This window comes from Panthera uncia, assembly GCF_023721935.1.
Source record: "Panthera uncia isolate 11264 chromosome A1 unlocalized genomic scaffold, Puncia_PCG_1.0 HiC_scaffold_17, whole genome shotgun sequence".
Classification (NCBI taxonomy): domain Eukaryota; kingdom Metazoa; phylum Chordata; class Mammalia; order Carnivora; family Felidae; genus Panthera; species Panthera uncia.
This window is the reverse complement of record NW_026057577.1, coordinates 17,821,908-17,835,250: the sequence shown is the minus strand read 5'-3', so window position 1 is coordinate 17,835,250 and position 13,343 is coordinate 17,821,908. Positions and strand designations below refer to the sequence as shown.

The 13,343-nt window shown below is 44.4% G+C and overlaps 1 protein-coding gene across 1 annotated transcript in view; it reads right to left on the bottom strand.

Annotated features, from left to right (window-relative positions):
* Positions 1–13,343, bottom strand: part of PRDM6 (PR/SET domain 6) — a 106,810-nt gene that overhangs the window by 26,803 nt on the left and 66,664 nt on the right. Inside the window, exons 3-4 of the mRNA XM_049649098.1 lie at positions 7,934–8,061; positions 4,193–4,317 (exon numbers count right to left, since the gene is read on the bottom strand). Coding sequence (XP_049505055.1) covers positions 4,193–4,317; positions 7,934–8,061 — 253 coding nt within the window. The remainder of the gene's footprint in view (positions 1–4,192; positions 4,318–7,933; positions 8,062–13,343) is intronic.

Here is a 13,343-nt window from a genome sequence, read left to right as displayed (position 1 = left end):
GGGGGGGGGGGGTGGGCATTTAGTAATTGGTGTGTGCAGAGCACTAGAAGGAGGCCCTGTGGAGGTATTTTGTCTCTAGTATCAAGAAGCTTTTTAAGGTACCTAATTTATTTTGTGGCTCGCTCAGTGGGATAAAAATGGTCTTAGAATTGCTAATCCAGTTGAGATGATTTAAATTACTCAGGGCTGTGGAGGGCTATCTGTTAAATTATCTGCCCGTGCCCTCTCACACATTTGTGCTTTCAAATCACACGGAGTATTTTCTCTGTGCAGAATAAGGAACCCTCATTATAAAGCACTCCCAGCCCTCTCCGCGAATCATGCGGAATGGGAATCCATGTTAGAGTTACAGTCCTATATCTCCCCCGCACCATCTGATGAAGCTTTCTGCTGGCTTCTTGGGTGGCCAATCACATGACAGATATATGACTGTGAGACAGGAACTGAAATAAAATTCCTATAATACCCTTAGGGGGAAGGGGGATTGTCACTGGTGAGCGTTGAAGTCAACGACTTAATTTTCTTGAAGCTTCCCTCCACCCTCACTTTGGGCTTGGAACTCAACACCCAAAAGAGCCGCTTCATTTATCTACCGAATCCGCGATACTTCAAGCTGCTATAGCTTTCCACATTGTCTTCCAAGGATTTCAATAAGTGGTTGAACATCTTTCCCGGTGGAGTTAACGTAATACTCTAATCAGCAACCTCAAGAGTGCTTTACACGGTCGGACTCTATGAGGCAGAAGGATTAAAAAGCAAAGCATCCGGTGTTTCCAGAAAGTACCCTTTTGATGACACTGCGGCAATGAATCTCAAGACCAGAGGGTGCACTCTCAGATCCCTGTTGTCGGTGGCTGTGAACGGCACACAAGATCCCGAAATCCTCCAGCCCAACCCCTACATCTGTCTCATCCATGTAACAGCAACACCAAGCACAAGCAATGTTGCAAATGTGTGATTGCCACCCCAGAGATCACATCAAGGGTAAGAAATGCATTCCCTAGGGAGTAATTCCATGGCTCCCCCTCACGTGCATGGGTACTATTTCTCAACAAAACAAGTAAATAACCTGAAACCATTTTTCTAAACTTAGAGTGTCTGGGCGGCTCAGCTCGTTGAGCCGCCAACTCTTGATTTCGGCTCAGGTCATGATCTCGTGTTCGTGTGAACCCCGAGTCCGGCTCTATGCTACCAGTGTGGAGCCTGCTTGGGACACACTCTCTCTCTCTCTCTCTTTCTCTCTCTCCCCCTGCCCCCTCCTGCTTGCGCACATGAACGCACGCTCTCTCTCTCAAAATAAATAAATAAGCTTTTTATTTTTTTTTTTAAATAGAAGGAATTCCACGGTGCTTTCCATTTCTGACTCCTAACTCAGTAGCTGGCCATTCCTTTCTTCAAGTTCCTCAGACCAAAGCCATAGAGTTATCCTGGACTCCTTTCTCTCTCGCTCAGCATCCAGTGTGTCCGGAAGCACTCCTGGCTTGACTTTCAAAACGTTTCCAGAATCCAGCCACTTCTCACCACCTCTACCAAGTCTATACTAGCCCGGACTACCACCCCGTCTCCCCGGGAGTCCTGCAGGAGCCTGGAACTGGATTCCCTGCTCCACCCTCCGCCCTTACTGTCTGGTCTCCACTCAATGGCCAGCGCAATCTTGTTACCACTGCAGCCAGAACATCTCACTCTTCGGCTCAGAACTCTGCCATAGCGCCCTTCGCCTGGCCCTCGAACAGAGGAAAAGCCAGGCTTCCGACAGGGGCCTCCTGGGCGCCACAGGGTCCCCGCTCCGGTCCCACCCCACATCTGAGTTAACTCGTCCTCACCTCACTCCCTCCACAACACCCATGCTAACCTCCACGATACTCTTCCAACAGGCCAGAAACATCCCCATCATGGGGCCTTTACTCTTTTCATCTTGCCGCCCGGAACATTTTTCTCCCAGATAGCAAACGTGGCTGATCCTTCCCTCGCCAATCTCACCCCAAAGGCACATTCCAGGGAGGGCCTTCCCCGCTCACTCCTGCCAACCACAACTCACAACTCCTGGCATGCCTCACCCCTTCCCCTGCTTTGGCCACTCTACAAAATGTACCACCTGACAAGCCATGTATTCATTCATTCATTCATTCATTCATTCATTCCTGTGTCTCTCTCCACTAGAATGTAAGTGCCCTGAGGGCAGGAATTCCCATCTGCTTTTTGGCTGCTGCATTTGCAGCGCCTACGAAGACACTAGCTCACTACGGGTGTTCAATGAGCATCTGCGCAATGAATGAACATATCCTTGGACTATGTGCCTAGGTACCTGAGAACTCTAGGCTTCAATAAGCTTATTTTCAGACCTTTCTCAACACACACACCACAATAACATCTTCAGAGTCTGTAGCAGGCTGTGGTAAAGGAGCGAACAGCAGACCTTACAGGATTTCTGGAAGGCTTTTGGATCAAATTCCACACTTCAGAAGGTGAGGTTACGTCAAGATCACAGGACAGGCCCATGTCAGCAGGCTAGAGGGCCGGAAACTGGTGTTTCTCTGTACATGGACTTCGGTCTAGTCTGGGGGAGCAGGGGCATGGAGCCGTCCTGAGAAGACAGAACGTTCTGGTGTCCTGTCCATTTCTGCCTCAAACACCAACCACACACTCCATGTCCAACACTGAGATTTTTCTCCTACAAAAACAGACACTCCTTCAAACCCAAGTATCACTGCAGAAAAGAAACTTTCCAATGGAAACTTGGGAAGTAAGAGGAATGTACTATAGGTCCAAAGATTCATTTTTTGATTGGAGATTGGCTTGGGGTTAAAGTAGAAAGAGAAATTTGATGGCAATATGCTTCCTGAGAGTTTTTTTTTTTTTTTTTTTTTTTTTTTGGCAAAGAAAATAAAGACAACATGAAAAAGAAATATCTGACCAGCAGCATTTTTATCAGGAGTAACACAAACTTTTTTTTTTTTTTGGGGGGGGGGGGTCTTTGTGTGTGTGTGTGTGAGAAAGTAAGTGGGAAAGGAAAAATAACACTTTTTTTTCCTCCAAACTGAAGTTTCTTCAATAGATCTGTTCTCTCTGCTCCTTTTTCTATTACAGAATGACAAATTATTAGTTCACTGCAATTATCCGTTATCAGTTTGGTGGCTTTATTGCCACACCATTCTTTTATTAAAATGGTGTCAGTGAAACCAGTGTTTCTCACTGAAACGCATCAGCATTACCTAATTCTATTCCAAATCCTGGAAATCGCCTTATTTTGCAAAGAATTGATAAAAACAAAAATAAAAGTTTTAATAAAAATGGCTCTCAGGTCCTGTTTGCCTAGATAAGACTTTTTTTTTTTTTTTTTTTTTTTTTAGAGATAATGACTGCCGTGGTAATAAAGATACAAATTAAATAGTTCATGTCAGACTAGGAAATTTGCAAAGACAAATTCCTCAGTCACATGTCTATGATTTTTGCTACTGTTTCTCATTCCAATGACTACAGCACCCCCAGTTGCCTGGAGGGCTTTGACCCCTAAGTAGACAGCACCCTTTTCTTATTATTTTATTTTTGCCTATGATGTGACTCTGGCAAGATCGTGTACCCCTGCAGAGCAGGAGTTACAGCTTGTGCTGTTCTGGTAACCCCATGTGGTGGCAAGCACAGTACCAGACACAGAGTAGGTGCTCAATAAAGACCAGTTGCCTCAGGGGTACCTGCGTGGCTCAGTCGGTCAAGCCTCCGACTTTGGCTCAGGTCACAATTGCCCAGTTTGTGAGTTTGAGCCCCAAGTCGGGCTCAGTGCTGACAGCTCAGAGCCTGGAGCCTGCTTCGGATCCTGTGTCTCCCTCTCTCTCTCTGCCTGTGCCTGACTCATTCTCATTTTCATTTCCATTCTCTCTCTCAAAATAAGTAAACATTAAAAAAATTTTTTTTTAAATACCAGCTGCCTCATTACTGCTACCAGCGACTACTTAAAACTATGACAATGGCTTTGACAATAAATACAGGTGAGGAAAGGACGGGCTTACATAAGATGCCCTGTAAAAAAGCAAAGGACAGGAGCAGGAGAAGAAAATGATGGAACAGACTCGTGCACGTTTGCATCACGTATCAGGGTGAATTGGATTTCAGGAGTCTCAAGCAACACTCTTAAATGGTTAGCTTTCAAATAAGTATTTTGAGATGTGAATTCAGAGCTAAAAGAAATTCTTACAGTTTTCATCCTGGGCAATGCATTGTAAAGGGATCCCAAAGAAAGACGTATAGCTGTCATTGTACCACACCAGAAGCTCGGTACCCCTGGGAATATCTATACAGGCTCGGTAGAATATATTCGACCTATTCAAAACAAAAGAAAACCCAGCTTAGTAATAGGTAGGATTCAGGTGCCCCCCCCCTCCACATTTTCATTGCCCCGAAAAAGTTCTGCCCGGCTCCATCTAAACAGTTTGTTTGCAATAAAATCTGCACCCACCTTATCATTCCCAGCAACCAATTACAGCCTCTACCCCGGTATAATAAACCCCTTACAGTTTATTTCCACAATGTCCCTCCACAGAACATCTTGGCTGAAGAGACACATACAGGGCTCAAGGGCTGGCATAAAGCCAGGGGCTCATTAAAAACAAAAAACAACAACAACAAAAAACTCCATCTCAGATTAATGAGAAAATTCCATCTCTCGGCAAATTGTAGATATTGGTGCCTCACCTTCATCTATCAATTAATATTATTGATTTCCTTTTTGAAGGAAAAGCATTACACGTATTCTTGCAACTTGGCAATGGGAGTCCCCAAATCCGTAATAAAATTAAGCGGCTTTGTGATTTAAGGACGGAGGAAAGTAAAAATCTTCCCCATCGCCTATCTTCTCAAGTTTGACACAAGAGAAGAGAAAACCCCTCTTCCGGGGAAAAGGAATGGAAATTCATTAAATACAAGGGAGCACTTTACTCTGGCTGAAAGATTACCCTCTGAAATGACAGAGTGAAGGTACCAAGAAATAAACATTTTTTAAAACAGCTTTGGTACTGTAAAGAAAAACCTACGGATTAAAAAAAAAAAAAAATGAGGAGACCGTGACTGGTTTCCTCGATGAAGAATTGCTACAAATATTAGCCTCAAGTTCAAGATAAAAGTGTTTAGGGTTGGTGGGCCTTAAATTTAGCCTTTCTGTAAGGAATTGGTCGTGGCAGGGCAATTGGCTCCTTGTAGAACACTGCAGACATAAGGCAAATCCTTCTCCACATTTTTCATGGCAGTGAGATATGCACTTGTCAACATATTTTGTCACCACAAAGTGGCTCTTGGCAATAGGATCATAAAGATCAATAAAAAAAAGTGCAGATTCTCAATATTTTACTTGCAGCTGCAAAAATTTCATTTATCTTGTTATTTTCCTTACTTGCTGCCATTCTGTCTCACGAGGGCACTGCTAACTAAGCAGAATGTTTTTCCCAACATTCTATGAATATCTGACAAAAACTCCAGCCAGTTGTGCGGACCTCGCCACCCTGCCTCCCTCCGCATCTCCAAGAGCTGTGCATTTTATTAATTCTTTCCACTGCTACATAAAAAAATCAAAATTGGAGCCGAGCTATAAATCACCGGCATCTCCTAACTTGAGAAAAATTGAGTCGACTTTGTACTTCACCCTTGTAACATTTCATCTCTCGGTTTGGCTTCCCTTAATATAAACACAGCGCCCGGCAAATGAATGTGCTAAAAACCAAATGACACACTTTGCCGCTGAAAGAACAGAACTGTTTTCAAGCAATGGGTGGTCTTCTGAGGCACAGAGTAAGCCGAAAGGGAGGGGTGGGTAAAAAAAAAAAAAAAAAAAAAAAAAAAAAAAAAAAAAAAAAAAAAAAAGTGTAAGGGTACACCGTTCCTTACAAGCGGGCAAAGCTTCCAAAACTCGCAGAAATCTCTGCATGTTGAAGCACATCAAAGGAATTTTTCCCTCTTCAGATAATATTTCCTTTGCTGACATGTATTTAGTATTGTGGTTGGATGACTCATAAAGATAGCCTCATGGCGTCCCAACGCAGTTGAAGCACAGCACACGCCAACAAACATTATTGTCAGCCTCAAAATAAAAACAAAACGTTCAGCTAAGGGTCAATCAATCAAGGGCGCTTTGAAGAAAATTCCATTTAGATATTACAAATCATAACAGAATGAATCTAAACCAGCTGACTTTTTGTGAAGAGGACGTTCATGTACAATAAAAATTAAGCTGGCTCTTCGGGGTCCAACTTTTCTATTTTCTTACTCTTGGACGTGGTCACTGGTGATGGATGCCAGTTTTTTAAATTGTGTTTTTGTAGTTCATTTTAGAAAGATCCGAAGTAATCGAAAACAGACCGGCAGAGAGATCTAGAAGGTGAAGCACTATCATGAAAGGCTAGCTGTAAAATCCACTTACTACTGACAGATAGGTAACTGCCTTACTCTTCAGGGGTTTCTTGTTTCCCCCAAATTCAGAATTTGCCTCAAGAGCTCCCCAGGTGCTCATTACGGAACCGGCCAGACTATCTCTTGCTGGAGGGACAAACCCAACCTTTACTAATTTTCTAGCTCCGGCTTTCATAAAAACTTCATGACAGAAAGGCGGCTGCAGTCAAGTAACCAAATACCGTCATGCACGGTTTCGTTGAAACCATTATTTAATGAAATATAACTGCCCAGGAAACCATGGCAGTGAGTCACATGCTGCCCAAATATGTTCCCTTTGAACTGGAGACCTTCGGAGAGCCAGCCAGATTTGTGCAGCCTTACACCTACGAGGGGTATAAAGCCCTTTTTTTTTTTTTTAAGCTTCATGTTTAAAAACTAAAAAAGAAAAAAAAAAAAAGAAGGAGAAAGAAAATAAATAGCCACAGGCAAGAAGCCAAGTTGCAGAGTACAGGACCTTCTGCTTTGATGTGTCTGTGGTGCCTAATAAAGCTAACCAGTTGCTTCTGATTCTAAAGGGAACATGGCTGTTTATAACTGAGGTCATATATTTATACGGCACATGTTTTCGAGGGATTTTGAGGAAAGGGTTTTTCTCCCCCCCCTTCTCTGTGATCTGTTTTTGTGTTCCCATCTCCATTTCAGCCTTCTTTAGCACTAAGTGGAAATGCTTGACCAACAGGTGCACTGAGCGGATGTGGCAGGGCATGTGGGAATCCACCTTGCTTTTCTGCCCCTCCCATGCCCCTCCCCACCTTCCCCCCACCCCGCCCCAGCCACAGGCCTCCCAACGGGATTCTGGAAAATGAGGCTGGCTCCACTTTGGGTCTGTTACCCTTTGGGCTTTGCCCAAACTTCTCAGGGAACCGGGGGCTTCTCCACGTTCTGGAACCGCCTGATCACCCGACATGTATCTTGAATGGTCAAAGGGCCAAAGCCAAACACTCTGACACCTTTTAAGGGACCGGGATGGGCTATTCTGGCTCAGCCATGGCTGCTGAGCTGAAGAGTTCGGGAAAAGCAGCCTGGAGCAGGCTGAGAGTTAGTTCTTGGCCTCCCACGTCTCTGTGCAAATGTCACTGTTTCCCGAGGGAGAAAGCCTAAAGACGGCAGGGTGCACGGGATCTGGGGCTGCATCTCTGAACTCCTATCTACGCGCAGGCACACACCGGCTGTGGGGGAATCACCCCGCATCGGCAAGTTTTCCCAGCTCATTCAGGCGCTTGTGGATGTTCAGGCAGTGGTGTGGAAGTAACTACACCACGTGCACCGAGTAAAAGAGGCCCTTCTGGGAGCATCTTTACTCCTGAACTCTCGGGATAGTGTGGTTGCAAGAACCAAGGAGATTCCAAAAACCTAGGAAAACAATTTCTGCCAGTCCTCACAGGGTTCTGCAGGACTCTGCAGGGTTTTAAAACCAGCAGCAAGCCTGAATTTGTACACGCAAGCCAAAGGGCTTCAGCTACGTTGAAGTGGTAAATCAAGGTACATACGTTACCTGTACTGAACTACTGTTAGATTCTGTTCTCCGCAGTGCCTTGCACATCGGATATACCTCATCCAGCTCGACTTACTAGGTTCCCCACCATCAATAAAGTGCTGTAGTGTTCCATCTTGGTCATATATCTAGAGAAGAGGTCAGAAGGTCAAGTAGTTAGAACGAATCATCAGCAATCATTTTCCCTGCTTCCCTTGGTGTCTTTATGCGTCGGCTGCAGAAATTTATGGCCTGTAGGTTCACTAGAGCTTTATTGATGTTCGCGGAAACTCAACCGGAATAGCAGGAAAATATTTTTGGGTGATGCAAGTCGATCCCGTTTTTCTTATCAAGCCAATCTTCCCCTGTATTCAACATATTTCTGGTATCTCGAGGATGTGAGTGACCATGTTTCCCAAAGGATATTTAACCTATTTTGACAGGCTACTCCTAAGTAATGAGCTGCCGGATAAACAAAACAAGCTGAAGGGAGAGGCCACGCTGACATGGCTGGAACATCCACACGAGAGGCCCCCGGGCTCAAACACGTAACTGTTTGAAGGCATTCGGGACGCAGTAACCGTCTGTTAGACGAGCTGGGCGACCCCGGGGAAGAAAGCAGGTGGAATGTTATAGACGTGCAGAGAACTGGTTAAAACAAAACACAACAAGCTCTCATTCAGATGAAATAAAAGGACTCTCACCTCGCAGAGAATATGGGACTGCTGTTGTCAGCACCTGAAACTATTAGGGCAGCCATCAAAAAAGAGAGACCCTCAAGAAGAGAAAGGGGGGGCAGAGAATGACTATTTCTTAGGGATTGTAAATGTCTTAACTGAGGTTGGTCTACTAATGACTGCTTGAGGTCATTCTAAGCAACTCTTCTTTCAAGATCACATTCAAGGAGGGGGGCCTGGGCCGTTTAGTTGATTAAGCGTCCAACTTCGGCTTAGGTCATGATCTTATATAGCTCGTGAGTTCGAGCCCCACATCAGGATGTCTGCTGTCAACACAGAGCCTGCTTGAGATCCTCTGTTCCCCTCTCTCTCTCTCCGCCCCCCTCACTTGCGCAGTCTCTCAAAAAATAAACATTAACAAAATTTTTCTTAAAGATCACATACAAGGAGGGGCACCTGGGTGGCTCAGTCGGTAAGGCGTCCGACTTCAGCTCAGGTCATGATCTCACGGTGCGTGAGTTTGAGCCCCGCATCGGGCTCTGGGCTAATGGCTCAGAGCCTAGAGCCTGCTTCCGATTCTGTGTCTCCCTCTCTCTCTGCCCCTCCCCCGTTCATGCTGTGTCTCTGTCTCAAAAATAAATAAAAACGTTAAAAAAAAAATTTTAAAAAGATCACATACAAGGAAACAAAATTTGTTTCAAACCAGGCAAGGACAATGGGACACAAAGTCTCATGCGTAACACTACCCAACCCAGCACAGGCAGAGTCTGAGCCAACCACAGAGGTCATCAGCTCCCACTTCCAGAAACCAGGTGAGCCCTGGGGAGCTTGGAGGATGTGGTCTCTCGAGGGGTGTGAGGTTGGGGGCTTACATACATACAGCCATTCCAGAAGGGAATCCCAGTCCTAGGGGGCATCTGGGAAGCAAGGGGTGCAGGTCTCAGAAGGAACCATGATGCGACTGGTCCTTTTCAAATACAACAGTGATGGGATCCTGGTAACTGCTGAAGTGTTGCCCACAGCATCCTGGAAGTCATGTCGCTTACCCTCTCATCAGCCTTTTCCACTGCTCTCTTCCAAACACACATGGAGAACAAGTCTTACAGAGAGCCTCACTGGTTACATGAGACACTAAAATTAGTACAGTGATTCAGATTAATTTAGCTCAGCATTTCTGTGCTGGGGGCCAAAGGGCTTAGTGATGACAGTTTCTTTTATTATCTCTAGTCATTTTAAAACAGATGACTTGTTTTTTTTGGTTTTTGGGTTTTGTTGCTGTTGTTGTTTTTGCTCATTTGTCTCCACCCCCAACCTCTCCACTAACTCCCCCACCCCTCAAAGACAAGACATCAGTCTGATGGAGGCAACTGCTGGAGAAGCTTTGGGTAGCGCAGCAGGGCGATCGCAACTGATAATCAATGTCGCCTGAGAAGAATAAAGAGACTCCTGGATTATATTATAGTTAAGATTAATGACTTCTTGCAATTCCTAGTTTGAAGACGAGGGTAAGGGAATGGAATCATTTCATGAGGTAGATGTATCTGCTCCCTGAACCACATAAAGACAGACTTTGCATTTAGGTTAGATCCCACTGTATTATGTGGCGGTGGTTTCTGCTTTCCTTTTTAGGAAACTGGTTCCGAGATGCAAAGTCTCAACCGTGACTCTGCTGTTGACAACCCGTGGGACGCTGAACAAAGCCATTAGTTCCTCAGACACGAATGTTTACCTAAAATGGAGCCAGAAATGTTGATGACCCAGCCCCTCTGCCCTATCCTTTCCCCCATGAACAAACTTTCCTTGAGAGCTGCGAGTGAAAACAATTATGAAGCGTTTTGAGGAGGACAATTCTCCTTGGTGCTTCTAGCCCATTTCATCAGCAGCACGTGAAACTCTAGTATTTATATGTAATGGGTGCCACCTTGGACGCTGGCTCATCTGAACACCAGGCACAAGCCAGTCAGTCTTGAAAATGGGTATAAAAAGGTTTCTCCCTATACTCTCGTTTTAGCAAAAATCCCCCCAAGTTAAATATAGTGTGACTACAGGAATCCTATCACTTTTGCCTGCTTGATTGGAACTGCTACTTGCCTTGAGGGGAAAAGTAGGTGGCTATTTGTCAGGCTTTTTCCCAACATCACACAACGTAGCATATGACATGAGGCTGTGCCTCCCCGGCTTCCGCTAATACTGACTTTATGCTAATTCAAATGGAAAAGTGACGAAAATCGCAGGTACTTTGTTAGGTCCCATAGCTGTGCCCTCAGAGTTGAGGAAACTCATTCGACCTTGATGTTGTTCTCTCCCTCGGCCCCCAGTGCCCAGCCATCACCCAACGGAGTTGAACTTGCCTCCTACATGCTTTCCAAGAACGGTCTCTCTCTCTGTCCACCGTCACCATCATCACCCTGAGTCACCTTCCTCGTGCACTATACCACAGTCCTCAGTGACACCATCTGTTTCACCTAAGTCCCCCCAAAATAAATGTCATAACTATGTCACATCATAACAACATATATTCACAGCATGTGGCATTTCCTCAAGGGGGCTCATCATAAGAAGACCAGTGCCTCCTCATCCTGGTTCGTGGTCCCCAAAGTTTTTAGAGGGGCCGAAAACGTATGCCTGTATACTTGGCTCAAGATCATCCTGGACCCCTTCTGGTCTGTGATGTTAAATGTGAACATTTATCTTGCTTTTTTTTTTTGTAAGGTTTTTAAAAAAGTCTTTGTTTTGAGGGGGGAAGGGGCAGGGAGAGAGAGAATCTCCAAGCAGGCTCCACACTGTCAGCAGAGAGTCCAATGCGGGGCTCAAAGAAACCAACTGTGAGATCATGACCTGAGCCGAACTCAAGTCAGATGCTTAACTGACTGAGCCACCCAGGTGCCACCCCCGCAAGAGTTCACATTTAAACTCAGTGTTTCTAGAACAAGAAACAATGGGCCAGAAGGCACTGACACCTATTTCTGTTCATTCCTCGAGTAGAAGGGGAATCCAAGCGGGAAAACGAAGATACCCAAATGTGAGCACTGAGCAGGAACTAAGAAAAGCCCTAGGTACTCACTTGGGCCCTATCATCACTATCCATCATCAGTTCAACTTTGTTTCCATTTAAGAGCTCAGGTGTTTTTTGTTGTCGTTGTTCTTGTTGTTTAAAGGACGCACTATGTGCAAAATTCTGCATGTAACCAAACTATACAAGGACAGTGAGCCTATATCCATCTACTGTATCAGGCAGGGCCCAACTTTCTTTTTCCAAGACAGAAGGAACTAAAAACAAAAATAATATAAAAACAGGGAGGGGGACAAAACAAAAGAGACTCAAAAATATGGAGAACAAACTGAGTTTGAAGGGGGGATGGGCTAAATGGGTAAAAGGCATTAAGGAATCTACTGAAATCATTGCTTCACTATATACTAATTTGGAAGTAAATTTTAACAAATAAAAAATAAAGTTAAATCAAAAGAAAAAAAGGCAGAAGGAACTAGAAGTGAAGAAATGTTTCAACAAGTTTCAAGCTAGAGCAACAATTCCAAGTTCAAGAAGGTGTTCTTGGACATTGCATTAACATCTATATTTGTGGGACAGTAAAATGAAAATTTAGATACTTGTAGGTCTAAAAAAAAAAAACTTAAGGAATTTAAGGATATCAATTAATGCTGATACCGACATTTATTTTGTTTTCATGTCCTTTCAAAAGAAACCATGCATAAAGTGTTTAGACAATCCTCTCAAGATCTATGAAAATGTCAACAAGGTCACAAATTCTGTTCATTCCAATAGTGAGAATGAAGTTAAGAGAGTGAAATTTATATTAAGGGAAAGACTCATTCTGGAAGAACACTTGAATAAAGCAGAGTATTTTGTTTTGTTTTTTTTTTAACGTTTATTCATTTTGGAGAGACAAAGAGACAGAGCACGAGTGGGGAAAGGCCAGAAACAAAGGGAGACACAGAATCCGAAGCAGGCTCCAGGCTCTGAGCTGTCAGCACAGAGCCCGATGTGGGGCTCGAACTCATCAACAATGAGATCATGACCTGAGCTGAAGTCGGATGCTTAACCGACTGAGCCACCCAGGTGCCCCAATGAAGCATAGTTTTGCTTTAACCTATGCACATTATTCTGAATGAGTATGAATAACCAAAGTTTTAATGTTTGCTCTGTTCTTTTTTTTTTTTAACACTTATTTTTATTGTTTTGAGAGAGAGACAGAGATTGACAGAGCACGTGCAGGGGAGGAAGAAAGAGAGAAAGAGGGAGACACAGAATCTAAAACAGGCTCCAGGCTCTAAGCTGTCAGCAGAGAGCCCAATGTGGGGCTCAAACCCACGAACCGTGAGATCATGACCTGAGCCAAAGTCAGATGCTCAACGGACTGAGCCAGCCAGGTGCCCCATGCTCTGTTCTAAGGAAGTCAAACCAATAACCGTGTGGAAGTGGAGGAAATACATGTAAAACACACACACACACACACACACACACACACACACACACACACACACACACAGGATACTTGGTGGGAATTGAAGTAAAATTTTCAAGTAGAAAACTCTCCAAACTATACCAAGTGTATATCTGGCATATTGGTTTTAGAAAGGTAGCTCCAGCTTTGCTGAAAATGAGTGTAAGACAGCACAGTCATATTGGAAAACACTCTGGCAATATTGAAATAAAGCTGATGATGTGTAAATCCTATGACTCAGCAATATCACACTAGGAAATTACCCCACTGAAATCCCAGTGCCCCAGGAGA